Below are 16,271 nucleotides of genomic sequence, written 5' to 3' on the forward strand. Positions count from 1 at the left end.
AAGTGATTTGTAACTTTTGCTAACAGATTCGAGATACGGTAATCACTGTCCAATTTATACATCCTTTAAAACGTTATAAACAATTTTTGCTTCATATTGATCAGAAAAATCTTGCACAATGCAGTAGAGTGTTGCTCACCAAAGACACATAATGGTTAGTAACACAAATTAATCTCATTGATTTTGATCTAATTTCATGGTGACATATACGCTGACGATGATTAGAAAGTTCCTTACAGGATGCCGAAGCCTTTACCCCTAAAACATAGAAAATACAATTCGGTCAGAGAGATAAAGGGATTAGAAATCGGTCTGTTTCAATGGCTAGGCACTCTGTAAGAAACTTTTTTATCAATAATGTAACATTGAAAACTTTGTAGCAGGGAGTACCTAGCCTATTAAATCAGACCATGTTAACAAAACATTTAAATTTATTTACAAAGGTATATCATAACTGTAGTGAAACTTATATGAATTTAAAGTCACCCGTAGACGATAGTAGCATATCTTGTAACATTTATATTTAACAAACACCATGGTTATTGTAACAAGTTGAGCGAAATTACATTAAAATGTGGCTCATAGTCTATTAGCTTTCAGGTGAAATATGATTCAGAAACAAATTTATTTCTACAACAATGAAATTCTACGAAATTACAGCATCGTGGTTGCTAACTGCCAAAAGTGCCTTAACGAATGAAACAGAAGACCAGATCTTTATAAATTTGTATCATGAGACTCTGTTCTATTTGGTGATGGCCGGAAACGATGACGAAGAGGATCAAGATGTTGATGGTATTCTTTCTGATAATGCAACTCCCTGCTACTGTCGTCCACGTTATCAGACTCTCCGTGCAAACTACACATCATCGAGCTGTACTTCCTACTCTTAATCAAAGGTGAATCATGCAAGTAATCATCATCATGGAAATCACGACCATCGATTGAATCTTTCATTATTTCCAGATTATTCTCGTTCCTGGACCAGTCGCGGAACGACTCGGGACTATTATCATCGGAATCGCCTTTGTTCAACCAACATCCATCGTCCTGGTCTAAAGTTTCAATTTCTCGTCGACAACGTTCACAAATATAAGGCTGCTCCTCGTCAGAGGATGTCTGTCGTGAGCCATCATTCTCATAGACAAAATGATGATTATCTTGCAACGGGATAGAACGAGACAAATAATTTGACCTTTTGGCAACCGGCTGGTACTCGTTACGCTTAACGTAGGAATTTTGCAATAGGACTTGTTCGGAATCACTGTAATAATCTTGCAACGTGTCCTGTTCACTATCTACGCGAAAGTTTGGAGAAGAAGACTTTTCCCTAACGTACCGCTGTTCTTTGCTCCTCTGTATGATCAGTTCCAGCTGGGCGATCCGATTCTCAAAACGCGTGCGTTGCGCTTGGGCACGGTCTTGCTGCTCCTCCATTAGCTTCACCATCTTCCCCAGACGCATTATCTGACGCTGTTTGTTTTCCAGAGTCTCGTACAGCTCTTGGATCATTTCCGTTTTCGCGTTTATCTGTTTTTGAACCTGTACATTGTTTTTTATTGTTCCAGGTATTCAGTGGAAATGACAAAAATAATATTAACACTAGAATTACCAGAGGGGTTTCCAGTTTCTTATTTCAAATTATAAATTTATAAATTTTATCTAGGTATTTTTGTTGAAACATATATTAGCTGTTATCAAGCTAAAGAATGAATGTATATATTAAATTATGTTTCATCCTTTATCTATTTAGTAATCCACATTATTTTCAACTTAAAAATAAATGTGCATCAAACGTCGGTAGTTCTAGTGTTAATATGATATTTAATTTTATATATAGATATTTGAATTTAAATGTACTATTTTATACCACTAAGTAATTAAGAGAAAGAGGAAAGTATTAAATTACTTCTTGAAGATATTCATTGTTCTCGTCGCTGCTCGACAGTTCTCCGTTTTCTTGTCGAACATTTCCTTTAAGAATATCCAGCAACTCGTCTCTGACCTTAAGAAACTTGCTCTGTTCTCTCATCACACGATCACGTTGTTCCAGTTCCAATTGCTTTTGAGTCAAGGCGGTTTCAAGCTCCTCCTTCTGCTGAACCACTTCCGCCAGATTGTTGCTGAGATCGGAAACCTGTTGTTGAAGCTCAATCGCATGAGCGCTTAACCCAACTCTGCCACCCTCTTTTAACTGAGATTGCAGTCGATTCTGAATCTCCATCAACTGCCTTTCTAATATTCCATTTCTTTCTTGGCTGTTACACAGAAAGAAAGAAGAGCGTTGTTTGTAGCATTGTTTCGACTTACGGATGATACTTTGAAAAAATGGCCTCATCACGGGGGTGAATATCCTACACTGCGTCTGGCTTCAATGTAAGTATTGCTTCACCTGATATTCTTTATTTCCTTCTCTCGACTTATTAATAATTTAACCGGACATAGTGTACACATTCTATTTAATTATATACATAACTTACGCGTTTTTTGTAACCTTTTTCAGTTCTGAATGCTGCATCATCAGGTTTTGGAGCTCGTTAGTCTTGAATACCAATTCCTTAGCCAGCCTCTCCCTCGAGTCTTCTTCTTCATCGTGATTCTGGCCCATGGGAAAAGGAAGAATATGCAGAAAGCAGATAATTAAAAATTATTTTATTGTAGTCATTGTAATATACAGAACTCGGTTGAATTCGTGGTGGAATTTTGAAAAACTCTTCTAATTTTCCATGAACAAATATTATTTTTATTAGCTTCCTACGAATTCAACCTCGTCCTGTATAAAAGTGTATCCAACGAACGAAAGGATCGCGTTGAGTAGTTCTTAGGACTTATACGAGGACATGTCCCGAAAGTAGTGCAAACTAACGGCCGCCTGATGCATCACTGCAACGATCTCTTCTTTCTCTTGTTGCAATTGACGCATCATCTGCGTTTGGTCCTTCAATTCTTTTCTGGCTTCCTCTAGCTCATTGTACAAGCGAACTTCGTTTTCTGTGTGACTTCCCTCTGACAATCGAAGGAATGATTTATTTTTCATTTATCTGTCAAGTCTGAAGCTTGTAATTTTAATAGTTTAAATTCTTATTGAAATTACGTTTCGTACCTATAATCGTGAAATCTTTATTCTTCTCTGCGAGCTCGCATAGTTGTTGACTCTTCTCTTCGAGGTTCTTGTACCGTTCCTGCAATTCGCTGAAAGCCTCCTCCATTTCATGCCTTTATAAAGATAAATGATTTTTGGTATTTTTCCTAGAAAGAAAGGTTTTCTCTTCACCTTTTGTCTCTTTCGATTCCAACTTCGTTAGTAACCTCGTTCAGTTTCTCGGACAGCTCCTTGATGGTAGTCATCGCGTCGTTCTCTTTGCTGTTCATCTTCTCCTTCAATTCCACCAGCCTAAAGCAGGCCAGGTTCAAGAGGAGAGGAAAAAGGAAATCTAGCCTTACGGTTAAAACGATCGTATACGATCCGCTAGGAAATAAAGAAAACAACCGTGTTTCCAAAGTGTCCCGCTGTTTCTCCACCTTGTCGACCAAGCCTTTGCTGCTCTTCATCGTTCTCTGCATTTCCTTCAGCTTCGCATCCATCGACTGATCTTTCTGTTTAATTTGTGTCTCCAGGTTCTTCACGTTGGTCTGCAACTGTTGAATCTTTCCATCGTCGTTAGCCACGTGCGCCTCCAGTTCCCGTATCTTCGATCGTGCTTTCTGCAATTTATTCTCCATGTCTCGAACGCGTTCCTTGTTCTGGCTGTTCTTCTCGCGTTCCAATTGCAATTCCTCCACCGTAGCGTGTAATTGAATTTCCAGCTCCTTCTGGTTCTCCATGAATTTCATTTCTTTTAATTTAGCTCTGTAATTCTCGCAACCGCGCACCAGCTCGCGCACGCTCTTCATCAATTCCGTCATCGAACTCGTTTCCGTTTCTTCTATCTCGACCAAACGGCTCCTCAGGCTGTCGCACTCCTTCTGATGTGCCTCCAGCTGGACCGTGACCATCGCGTTGTCCGTTTCGCTGCCCACCTCGCTGGCGTTTATCAAGTGCGAGGTGATGAATGCCACGAATTCCGATTGCTTGTCCAACAGCTCGTAACAAAGATTCTGCGATTTCTTCGGGATACCCTCGAGCTTGCTCTCCAGAGTTTTCAGGAACTCGTTACCGATGGCAAGCTTCTCGAGATTATTGTCCATCTGCTCTCTGCTGATCGTTGTCTCACCGGATGGTATCTGTTTCGAGGATCCTACCTCGACCTTCACGTCTTCCAGTTTACCTGGATCCTTGCCTCCGGAGGTGATCACCTTCTCTCGCAGCTGAGACATGTCGTTGTAGAGATCCTGCGCGCATTTCTGTGGAAATTCACCGTTCGTTTTGGGTAATCGATTAATATTTATTTCCCGGAGTTGTTCGTTTTTCCAAGTGTACCTGCTTATCCATCAAATCTTTCTTCAGTTGCAGGTAACGCTTCTTTTTAGTATTGTACTGGGTTTCCAGCTTCACTGGGCTAGAGGTTGAAGCGGAAGCTGGCCTTTTGTACGGGCTGGGACTGATCAACGGTTTCATGACTGTGCGACGAGGAAAATTGTTCTGCAATTTGTTAGCAAAGAATGCATCTTCCGTTGTATTACTTGCAGAGTCTCCCTGAAATTGTATGCAACAAGTTGCATAGTAGAAGTATCCTTAATACGATCAGAAACTAAATTATTCAGGTAATATTATATCTTAATGTTTTATGTATTTAAAATTTTGCTTAATTTTGTGAACACGTACGGGAGTCGAACCGCGAACTGTTCTGTTTTTTTGAGCTGTTAACGTGGTTTTCGTTCCTGGACTCGGCGTCGTAACTTTTTCTGTCACGCTCGTAGACTCCTCGTTCTCTAAATTTTAAAATAGTATTCAATGAATAGTTTAGAAGCTTGATTAATTCTTAGCCGACCCCGATATTTAATCAGTCCTTAAAATAAGTTAAATTTTAACCTTCTCAAATGAAAAAATTCATTTAATTGAAATCTTACAACCTCAACTTTTCCCAAATTTTTGTCCCAGTTCTTATCCACTTTTTATTTTATATATGTCAGTATAGATAAAATTTACAAGCAATATTTGAAGCTATAATTATCCCAGTTTAAAAAAGTAACCGTGTTTACAACCTGACGGATTGCACGATACTGTTAATTGACTCATGATCGTTAACGATGATTCGACGTCGCGGTAAAACGATGATCGGTGACCGGGTTACGATGTCTGCGGCACGTGGAGGAATTTCCGGCGTTATTGTAAAAATAATCGGATTTCGATTTCATGTTCCTGCTGGTCAGGGCAGCGAGATCGCACGACCGTCCACTCGTTCAAGAGACAGTCGACGATTCCGCGACATCGAAGAACACCAAACACTCGAATATGATCCAGCTTAACAGACGAAATTTGTCCGCGATTTAGACCATCGCGTTCGGTAGAATAGGTACACGGGCTCGTCGGATCAGCTATCCGGTTCCGTTCAACGCGAGCCTTCTTCCGGTATGCAACACGACGATTTAGCCGGATCCACGAAACGTCAAAAAGGAAAAAGTAGAATTGACGAACGCAAAGTTGACTGGCAATTGTTACGAAATTGTTCAATATTTTACTCGTGTCTTCAATTGGTTATTTCGAAATTATTAGTCTCTTCAAATCTATTCTTTAGATCATTTCTTTTATCTCGGGGGTCAGGGCTGCTGGCATCAGGAGTGGGGGCTCCAGACGCCTTAGCACGCAGCTCGAGGAGAGGCCGGTACCGGGTGCGACCCCCGGTATCGGCCACATGCTAAGCACCCGAGATGCGTACCAATGTGGCAGGTAAATATGTGGAGGGCTCTGGAGTAATATTCATAAGGTCCCAGAGCCCTCCTTTAGCGACAGTGTCGGCGGTCGCCGTGGGGTTTTAGTCAGTAAGAATCTGACACTCCCCCGCCGCCCTCCCCCAGGGGTCGGTGGGGGGTCTTATGCAAGATTTCCCCACGTTAAAAAAAAAAAAAAAAAATCCTTTACATCCCTGCTTTCCTTACATCCATGCATTCCTTACATCCCTCCATCCCTTACATCCCTACATCCTTTACATCCTTGCATCCCTTACATCCCTACATCCTTTACATCACTGCTTTCCTTACATCCCTGCATTCCTTACATCTCTGCATTCCTTACATCCCTCCATCCCTTACATCCCTCCATCCCTTACATCCTTACATCCTTGCATCCCTTACATTCCTACATCCCTTACAACCCTACACCCTTATCATCCCTACATTCCTTACATCTCTGCATCCCTTATAATAAATATATATATTATAAAGACTGCTTCGAGTAAAGGTAAGTAAAGGTAAGTTCAATTTTGCGAAAATTTCGAAAAAAGCGCCCCCTAGCGGCAAAAATTTGAACTAAAATTTCGATGTCGAATCAGCGCCATCTGGTTTCGGAAAAAGGAACTAAACCATGCACCAATTTTGGCCCTCTGGCGGCAAAAATGTGAACTAAAATGTCGATGTCGAATCAGCGCCATCTGGTTTCGGAAAAAGGAACTAAACCATGCATCAATTTTGGCCCTCTAGCGGGAAAAATGTGAACTAAAATTTCGATGTCGAATCAGCGCCATCTGGTTTCGGAAAAAGGAACTAAACCATGCATCAATTTTGGCCCTCTAGCGGGAAAAATGTGAACTAAAATTTCGATGTCGAATCAGCGCCATCTGGTTTCGGAAAAAGGAACTAAACCATGCATCAATTTTGGCCCTCTAGCGGGAACAATGTGAACTAAAATTTCGACCTCGAATCAGCGCCATCTGGTGGCAAAAAAAGGAATTAAATTTTGCGAAAATTTAAATTTAAAATTATTTTTCACGAGACTTTACTTACCTTTACTTACCTTTACTTACCTTTGCTCGAACCAGTGGCCATAAGTGTGTTATTTGTATTATAGTTATTATAAGGGTTGAAAGGGTACAGGGATGTAAGGGATGTAAGGGATGTAAGGGATGTAAGAGATGTAAGGGATACAGGGATGTAAGGGAGACAGGGATGTAAGGGATACAAGGATGTAAGGGATGTAACGGATACAGGGATGTTAAGGATGCAGACATGCATGGGATGCAGTGATAAAGGGTTGGGCCTCATGAGGCTCTTAAAGACAAAAAAATAATAAATACCTGGGAAGATCGAGCCGAGGCCCATGAAGAGGGATAAAATAATAAATGACTTGGGGGGGTGGTCCACACGAAGCCCGAAAATAGGGGTAAAATAATAAATAAAAGGATAAAATAATAGGCGAGGCACACAGATGTAATAGAATCAACACGTTCGTGCTCTTAATGAGTTTATTCAATAAGCTAAGAAGATAAATACAGCAAATTAAATTAACGCAGAAGATCAAATATGGATATATGTATGTTTAACAAGTAGATCAACACCCCTCGACGGTCACTGTAAGACTGAGGAGGTTTCACTTTGCTCTGGGGTTGATAACGGTGCCTGATCAGCCAATGTCGTTCCCCTATGTCGCCGCAGCTAGCTACTTTTACTGGCAACTGCAAAGACAATTTTAACTCTCTTTGATTCTATTTCTTAGAAACTGATCGCAAGCAGCGCAGGATGCAAAAATGATTAAAATAATTGTTTGACAATTTTGTATTCACGAACTTGTATGTATTTTATAAAAAACTAGTGGAACGCCCCGCGCTCACATTTAACAAGACTTGAATTTGTGCCTTGAGAACCAGCGCTATCTGCTTTGTCCTAGTATCTTCGCATTGCATCATTGCGCCATTTATACACAAGTAGCGGAAACTACTCGACACCTTATCGACTGCCGAAGAAATAGTACTTTTAAGTCCACTCATCTTACTCGTTCCTTTACATCCCCCTTTTAGTCGCCTCTTACGACAGGCAGGGGATACCGTGGCCGTATTCTAAGCCCCCCGAGCCACAGAGGGTTGCTGTGTACTTACTTGCAGACGTCCACTTCACCTGGGGGTAGTTGGGACCCCGAAAACAATATGTCCCGTCTTTTTGTATCTGTAGTTACTGCATTTTTCTATACACCTGTAATCACTGAGTCACTGATATATGTATAAAATCAGCGTTTATGTATCATAGTATGCATGATTATTTATTTAATTGCAAATCACAATAATTTTGGATTCAATTTTTCAATAAATGTACTTTTTAAAATACAGTATTACACCATTATTTTAACGAAACTCTAAAAATATAATAAAAGGAAAAGAACCAATGGAAATTATGGTTTAATGTTTATCAGTATAGGATTGGTTATCGTATATGTTTCACAATTTTATTAAAGATATATTAATATTAACGGTTTCAACAACGGATGAACTTGGTCAAAAAAGTTTCATGCGTGGAACTGCTTTGTACCAAATGTTATTAGGAAATACATAAATTAAACATAATCAAATGTAATCTTACTACTTTACTGTCTTAATTATTACTAGGAATTTGCATACTTTGTTTCTAGGCAATGGCGTAAAAATTATTTGGATGCGTTACGAACATTCGTTCGTATGTGATATTTTTCATCTGGTCAAATACCTTGAATAGAATATTGACAGATAACGTTTGTCGTGTATTATGGGAGCAACATTTTTCTTAAATTTGTTGACAAAAATATACGGAAAATCATCTTCCGTTCGTTTAAATATTGTTGATTATTGGTTAAAGTTAAAAATTAATAGCCATTCTGTACGACTGCGATAGTGATTGGCAAAAATGAAACTGAATGAGCTCGTTTATTGGTAAGTGTTTTAACTATTTTATTTTTATGAAAATTATCCAATGAAGCTTAAATATAGTGTAATGAATGGTTTTGATATTTTAGGTATCAAAAGAAAATTGGTACTTATGATAAACAGCAATGGGAAAAAACTGTGGAACAACATATTCTTGGAGGATTTACCCATGTTCCAATGAGAACTGCAAAACTGAAAACAGAATTTATTGATGTAGATCTTGTACGAGGTAAATTAAGAAGATGGTAGCTTATATATTTAATTTGATAATATTTAATATCTTCTTTTGTACTCATCTAATTTAATTCTGCAGGCTCTTCTTTCCCAAAAGCAAAGCCAAAGCATGGATTGTCAACAGTAGCTTGCTTAGCACTTCAACGCTTATTATTCCTTCCTTTATACAGAAAATGGTGGATACAACAAACTAGTTTACAAATTTTTATTTTATTTCTATTATTATATAGCTTGCAGTTGATCAATATGTGCATATATTTCTGTCATATGTCTAAGGATAATGAAAGTGATGTATGAACTAATTATATTAGATTTGCAATTGAGTATAAGTATTTGATAATTAAGTCATTTATTTATAGGTTGTAACAACATCAGAAGTATTAATACCTGCTATTATGATGTTGACATTATGTATCGTTCATTCTCATATTGTGTCAACTCATTCAGGTCCAACAATAGTTGATGGACAAAGTAAACAAAGAGTAGTTAGGCGTTCGCGACATACTAGATGTCGAATGGGAAAATCCAGGACAAGACAAAACTTACGTAAATTTTAATTGATATGTATATATTGTACAATTTGTTTCAGTTTCTATGGGTATTTTAATTTGTAATTGTTATATACTATATAGGTTTACACGAAGATTCTAAATCATCTCAAGATACAGCTTCTGAAAAAGCTAGTACAGTAAGTGGTGAAGTATTAACATCTGTAAGATTTGCTAAAAAAGTTGTAATTGAAAATTCATTGACTGTTAGTCGGTCGCAGGTAATTATAATTCATTATTCTACATACATGTAGACATACATCATTTTTGAAGTTGTTTTTATGAGAATTTTTTTGTCCAGGAAATTGTGACTGCTCAAGCATCCTGTGATAATGAGTCAATCAATGCTGTTGCGAACAATCCTCTTCCTATAAATGAAGCTTCAGCTAGTCATACTGAATCAAGTTAATATGTTATATACTGCAGTAATAATATAATTAATATTATCTTAATTAGATGTTTTTGTTTAAGTGCAAAATATATCTTTTTTGTTGTAGATGATGTTCCAGATCAAAATATGAAAAACGTACATCAAGATGATGATGGTTTTGAAAGCTTAAATGGAAATGTATCTAGTGATAATGATAAAAGTGCTGCACAAACTACAGTAGAGAAATTTAAGCAAAAAAGAGATGCATTACTTAAAACTAATGAAGACCACGTTCCTTGGTCAGAAGATTCTACCAATAAACCATCTTTACTGCAACCGAAATTTTCAGGTTTGATTTGTACCAAGTTTTATTCGAACTTATAATTACAATTTTATATACATAATAAACTAAGATGTAATGTATGATGTATATTAAAAATAATGTTTTTATTTTAAGTACATGAAATAATTAAATTTATTCTTATTTGTTGATCACTTTATTTATATCTTCATTTGATATTTTAAATAAAAGTATAATATTTATTTTACTGCATATTAGAATTTTATTATCTGTTTTGAATTGCTAATACGCTTTAATCTTTGTTGTTTAATCTTTATTAATCTTTATTAGCTAAAATGATTGTCTTCCACTTTCCACGCAGCACCTGAATTATTAAAGACAGAAAATAATTCTTCGAATAGTGAGGCAGAAGCTTCTAATAAAGTAGTAAGTGTTTTTTTTTTAAATTAATATATTTTGTTTTCAAAGTTACTTTTTCCTTATTTTTAACAATGTAAATGGTATTAAAATTGTAGTTACCTCTAAAGGATAAAGATCATTGTGTCATGGGAATAGGATCAAGAGAAGGCCGCCAACAATGTGAAAGCGAAGAAGAAGGAGAGTGCGAGGAAACAGTTACGAATCATTTAACAGAAGCGACTACATCTGCTACTGAATGGATGGGAGTAACTACCAACAGTGATGATTGTAGTTACAGGTGTAGATTCATATATTGTAAAATAAATTTTTTATCATCCCTTTCAGTTTATAACTTATTTTCTTTTATATGTTTTCAGTTCAGAACTTGAAGAATCCGATTTGCATAGTGAGAGAGACAAAAATTACGGAGAATTTGGGGAGCATCCATTTTCATGGGAATTTGGATTACCACCCTCTATAATGCTTAGTTCGAATTGTGCTGCATACGACCGTGGTAATGTGTAATAAAATAAATCAGAATTGCAAGCTAATGCATTAAAGAATGCAATGATTAAAGATACATTATATTTCAGTTTCATGTACTATATGGACACGTCGTGATATAAAAAAGGCTGAATTATCGGTACTGGATATTAGTTCAGCTATTATTGCTAGAGTAGAGTCAATGCCTGAAAGTATGAATTATTTTTATGGAGGCCTAATGCTTAGTGTAGTATTATCATTAATACCATCTCTTAAACGATTAAGTGATCTTGTTGGAATGGATAATAGTAGTAATGTAACTAGTTCCTTAATACCAAATGATTTGACTTATGTCAATTTTGAGACGTATAGCGATATTTTATCGAAAATTATAGATTTGGCATTTGGGACAACTCTTTGGTAAATACGAGATAAGAATAATTACATAAGTTATGAACAATACCAAAATTATTGTAAATATAATAAATTACGTTTAAGAAATATTAGTAAGTGATACAATTGATTCCAGGGAACGCATGGTAGTGCTTATATCAGCATTTGAGAGACTTATATTGTCGTCTTTATTATTTTTTTTATTAGCAGTTGCTGAACGTACTTATAAACAAAGACTCTTATATGCTAAATTGTTTTCACATTTAACATCATCAAGACGTGCAAGGAAATCTGACTTACCACATTTTCGACTAAATAAAGTACGCAATATAAAGTTGTGGTTAAGTGTTAGATCTTATTTAAAGGTAAATTGAAGGATTACATATAAAATTTGTCATGTGAAATTACTGAATTTACTATTTGTTACAGAGAAGAGGCCCGCAACGTTCCGTGGACGTAATAGTATCAGCAGTATTTATTGTTACCTTATTATTGTTGTCATTCGTGAGCTTGGAATTAATTAAGGTAAAAATGAAATACAAAATAATATTATAATTGGATGAAATGACACTGTAATTATAACAACTCCCTAGGACCTTGAAAGTTTGCATTCCCGATATAATGTTGAAGCACTCTTTTGGAGCTTTTCTCTTGGAATATTTATACTGCGTTTCATGACGCTGGGTACGAAAATTAATAAGAAATATAGAAATCTTTCTGTTTTAATAACCGAACAGGTAATTAAAATGAAATAAATGTTATATCTACAATGCGTAATACATTATACTTCTTTAAGCATACTACTTTTGTATATTTTTAGATTAATTTATATCTACAAATCGAGCAAAAACCACATAAAAAAGAGGAGCTTATGGTAGCAAATAATGTACTCAAATTAGCAGCAGATTTGATAAAGGTAATGGAAAATTATAATTCTTTGTATTACAAGTTTATAAATTAACTAATTCTTATTATTAATCTTTACAGGAACTTGAGTGTCCATTTAAAATATCTGGATTATCAGCTAATCCCTATTTATACACAATTACGAAAGTAGTATTATTATCTGCCCTTTCAGGGGTGCTTTCAGAATTACTTGGATTTAAGCTCAAGTTGCATAAGATAAAAATCAAATAAAAAAAGGTGATACTATATTTATTTTCATATAACTACCTCAATGATGTTAGCCAAGTAACGAAAATAATTCAACTTTGTTATTGAATATTAGGATATTCTATAAAAGCGTTCTATACGGACGTTTAGAAATAATGTAAGTTCTTGGTAACTTTCAATGTACATACATATGTATATTTACATATGTAAATGTATATTATGTATCATTGTTATTTATTACATTTGTTAGAAGTTTTACGTTTTATAGTAACAAATGACACTAGTAACGATTAATACCATTATTCTAGTAAGCTACATATTGAAATATTTTATTAAAAATGTTAGTTTTATTTGAATTAGAATTCTTCCTATATACGTATACAAAACAGATAAATAGTAATACATCATTGATCTACATGTGTTACAATATACAATATACATTAGTAGCAAACGTTAGAGATGCTTGTTGGAAACTCAGCAAACAATTTAAATATATGCTAATAGAATGCTTAAGTACTGTGTGAATATTTTTCCAACAACCAATGATTTCATCGAAGCATGCAAAACATAAAACAAAAATGTTAATAATAATGTATGTAATTTATACGCATATACCTTTGCAACGTTATAAATGTTACTATTTAAGTGCAATCTATTTCAATTCCAATACATTAAATTTCTGTAATAAACATGTTTATGAAACCAAAAAGTATATGTAACAATTATGACTTATTTATGTTTCTATAGAATGTCTGTATAAATACATAATGTATCGTGATATATAAAAAAGATAGTACCTGTGTAAAATTTATGTAATTATATTTGTTATTTTTCATAATTGAAAAAATAACAATTTAAACAATAAAATCGTAAAACAGACAACTTATACTTTTATATGATATCAAGGGATTTGTGGGGTTGAAGGGGATGAAATAATTTGTTAAAAATTAATTCTTCTTGACGTAAGCAAGTTTGATACGGCGATGAATTGTCCAATAAATCGTGAGAATATGTCATGTGTTTCAATGATAACATTTCGATGCATATGAATAGTGTACGCTCACACGTTTATGTATGTTACCGTTAAATCACACAACAGTTATTAATTCGGTATTTCTAGAATTTGCAGTAGGTTTGCAAAGCTTAATTATAATTACTTGATTATTTGATAGATAATTAAATTATTGCTTTCTACCTGGGACAGATACTATTAGCTATCAATAGTATTATTATTTAACTATCTATTTTGGAATAAATGAAAAAATGAAATAAAAAAACTTGATTAAAAAAATCTCAGATGGTATTACTTTAAATAATCCAATCGATATTAAATTATGAAATACATTATAGATAAATATTCTTCAATGATTTAATTGAAAATGTTAAAAAACAGATGTTTTTCATTGTATATTATTTGAAGTTTAGTATAAATCTTGTGAGTATAATTAAAGAATACACAATATAAAAATGTACAATGAGATACACCTGTTGTCACGATTAAATGCAAACGATGACAGGCTCTTCTTTGCTAACGATCCTCATTATTGATTATCCTAATGGCCAAGATAATGGTAGTAAAAATATAAGTATTGTATTAATAATAGAAGATTCGTTTTCACGTGGAAAGATTTTTAAAAAGAAATATTAAAATGCCAGGTTTTGATAAACGTTTGAGAAAATTTTCAAAATAACTCGAGACATGTATTATACTAGAGAATTATGATTTACTACCATTTTCTTAGAAAGGTATTCTTACTTGATAATATAACAGTCGCATTGGCTACTATAACTTCTTAAAATTATTTTTAAAAAAGGAAAATTAATATTACATGATATGCAACTGTAACACGTGTCGATCAATTATAATAAAAGAAGAGGGTGCAAATCATTTTTAGTTGATTTATGTTCAACTAACTTCATAGGAAGAAATACGAGCAATCTTTCGTCTATGCCAAGAAAATCTCTGCATCCATTTTATTAGATGTTTTATAACTCGATGATAATAATTTTTGAAGAGATTGACAAATTCTGTATTTCATCTACATTCTTGGGTATAATAAATAATAATTTTTCAGAAATTGAAATGATGCATTCGTGTTTTTATTTATTTATTCCAATTTTTTCCAAATTCTTCAAGTTAATCAATTTATTTCCCTTTCAGATTTGTCTGTAAAAGTAATGGCGAAAGTTGTATTTCCCTTAAGAAATTACTAACGATGAAACTCTACTTATTTGTCTCGTATTTCTATTTCTTTTGATTATTTCCTTGCTAGTTTATCCGATTACATTCCTCCAAAGTACTTTCGATATGCTATTCTTGGTTCTAAACGGGATACAGTGGGAACAATGAGGAGAGAAACAAGTTTTCAAATGAAGATGAAACTTTCTATTATACGAAACATGCTTCGACACTGTACGATTATGTGAACTTCTCAGGATTTTAGTTGTTATTCAGACCGTTAAATGGAGTACCCTTTTTTGGCTAGAAAATTCTTCAAAATGAAGATTTAGAGGTGTCCGAATTGCAAGACTGATCGTTCTAATTTCAGAGTGTAAAGATCAAAGGAATTAAGGATGTCAAACTAGAATTTACATATTAACCTCAAGCTTTCCTCCGAAAATTGATTTCAATTTCTAATTCGTAGTTCACTGATGGTCAAAACTCATTACGAGCTCCGTTAGTTCGCTTGCCAACCAATTTTACCGGCAATATTAGTTAACAAGCTGGACGCATAATAAGGCCTCCTGTATCCTACCCACATTTAGAACAATTTTGAAACCTTTTGCCATTTCCCATTATACGAGTTACTTCCACCTGCACTTTGTTCTATGTAGGAATGTTTAAATTTCTGTTTCAGATTTGGCCAAATTTTCAATTTATTTTCAAATTATTTTCCGGTTAATAGACGGTTCTTAGAATCGTCAAACATTTCAACGAAACGCATAATTTTTAAGGATTTTACAAAAATAATCCTTCAAATGATGTGCTTTAAAATTGTTTGAATGGAAAAGAAGTACATTATCCACTTGATAATCTGTGACTATAAATGCAATTTTCATGATAGACACGTTATCGCGAAACCATTAACCATAAAGTGGACAGGATTAAGTAAAGTCTAGCAAAATTGTTGAGTACTTTGCATTACACATTACACAAACGTAACTTCATTTTTCTTCTTTGTTGTGTTTCTGTATTTATGTTACGTCTGTGTATTATATTTCATCTTTAGAATTAATAATGGCGTATATGAATGGTAATTCATCCTTGTACCATCCTTGTAAATCATGAAAGGGTTAATTGAACTAAAACTCTGTTCATTTCGTTCTACTCTTCGTTTTGTTTAAAAATGCAATAAAGATAATTGATTTCGTACATTATGTCTACAGCTAGACATTGTTTCTGTAATATTTTTATTGTTAGTCAGAAATGATTCTTTACAAGGGATTGTTGGATATGCTCTTTTCGAGAAGTTCCTTTATGTTACACTTTTAAAAGGTTAAACTATTGAATACATAAATTGGATATGGGAAAAAGCTCTGGAGGCAAAGGGCGATAAAAGAAATTAACACGAATTAACGTGATATGCAGTCATGCTCGTACGTTCGTTCAATAGAAATATTTAACTTTCATCGAGTGCTTTAATTTGCAATTTTGTAATTTC

At 34.6% G+C, this 16,271-nt stretch overlaps 3 protein-coding genes across 6 annotated transcripts; 1 reads left to right on the forward strand and 2 right to left on the reverse strand.

Annotated features, from left to right (window-relative positions):
- Positions 1-116: 116 nt before the first annotated feature.
- Positions 117-5,584, reverse strand: LOC117604766 (uncharacterized). The gene is made up of 11 exons (XM_034325201.2): positions 5,146-5,584; positions 4,766-4,872; positions 4,421-4,636; positions 3,491-4,344; positions 3,275-3,394; positions 3,104-3,216; positions 2,867-3,006; positions 2,481-2,599; positions 1,910-2,258; positions 1,340-1,542; positions 117-258 (listed from the first exon to the last, which is right to left on the reverse strand). The coding sequence occupies exons 1-11, from the start codon at positions 5,177-5,179 to the stop codon at positions 234-236; spliced, it is 2,280 nt and encodes a 759-aa protein (XP_034181092.1). The 5' UTR covers positions 5,180-5,584; the 3' UTR covers positions 117-233.
- Positions 5,585-7,317: 1,733 nt separating this feature from the next.
- On the reverse strand, positions 7,318-8,190 carry LOC117604806 (uncharacterized). Of its 3 annotated transcripts, XM_034325288.2 has the most exons (3): positions 7,971-8,190; positions 7,707-7,828; positions 7,318-7,550 (listed from the first exon to the last, which is right to left on the reverse strand). In XM_034325288.2, the coding sequence occupies exons 2-3, from the start codon at positions 7,779-7,781 to the stop codon at positions 7,380-7,382; spliced, it is 246 nt and encodes an 81-aa protein (XP_034181179.1). In that variant the 5' UTR covers positions 7,782-7,828; positions 7,971-8,190; the 3' UTR covers positions 7,318-7,379. The 3 variants fall into 3 exon arrangements, 2 of the variants coding, with proteins under 2 accessions (XP_034181179.1, XP_034181178.1); XR_004581510.2 differs by lacking the exon at positions 7,971-8,190 and having other exon boundaries at positions 7,663-7,955; XM_034325287.2 differs by lacking the exon at positions 7,971-8,190 and having other exon boundaries at positions 7,707-7,955.
- A 96-nt stretch (positions 8,191-8,286) lies between these two features.
- On the forward strand, positions 8,287-13,415 carry phtf (putative homeodomain transcription factor). Of its 2 annotated transcripts, XM_034325285.2 has the most exons (17): positions 8,287-8,438; positions 8,498-8,774; positions 8,858-8,997; positions 9,082-9,293; positions 9,362-9,548; positions 9,635-9,771; positions 9,852-9,954; positions 10,048-10,269; positions 10,583-10,647; positions 10,737-10,918; positions 10,998-11,134; positions 11,214-11,523; positions 11,633-11,861; positions 11,926-12,021; positions 12,090-12,233; positions 12,317-12,412; positions 12,484-13,413. In XM_034325285.2, exons 2-17 carry the CDS (start codon positions 8,749-8,751, stop codon positions 12,631-12,633), a joined length of 2,436 nt encoding a protein of 811 aa, XP_034181176.2. In that variant the 5' UTR covers positions 8,287-8,438; positions 8,498-8,748; the 3' UTR covers positions 12,634-13,413. The 2 variants fall into 2 exon arrangements, with proteins under 2 accessions (XP_034181176.2, XP_034181177.2); XM_034325286.2 differs by lacking the exon at positions 8,287-8,438 and having other exon boundaries at positions 8,740-8,774; positions 12,484-13,415.
- The last annotated feature ends 2,856 nt before the right edge of the window (positions 13,416-16,271 follow it).

The sequence above is a fragment of the Osmia lignaria genome, chromosome 5 (assembly GCF_051020975.1).
Source record: "Osmia lignaria lignaria isolate PbOS001 chromosome 5, iyOsmLign1, whole genome shotgun sequence".
Classification (NCBI taxonomy): Eukaryota; Metazoa; Arthropoda; class Insecta; order Hymenoptera; family Megachilidae; genus Osmia; species Osmia lignaria.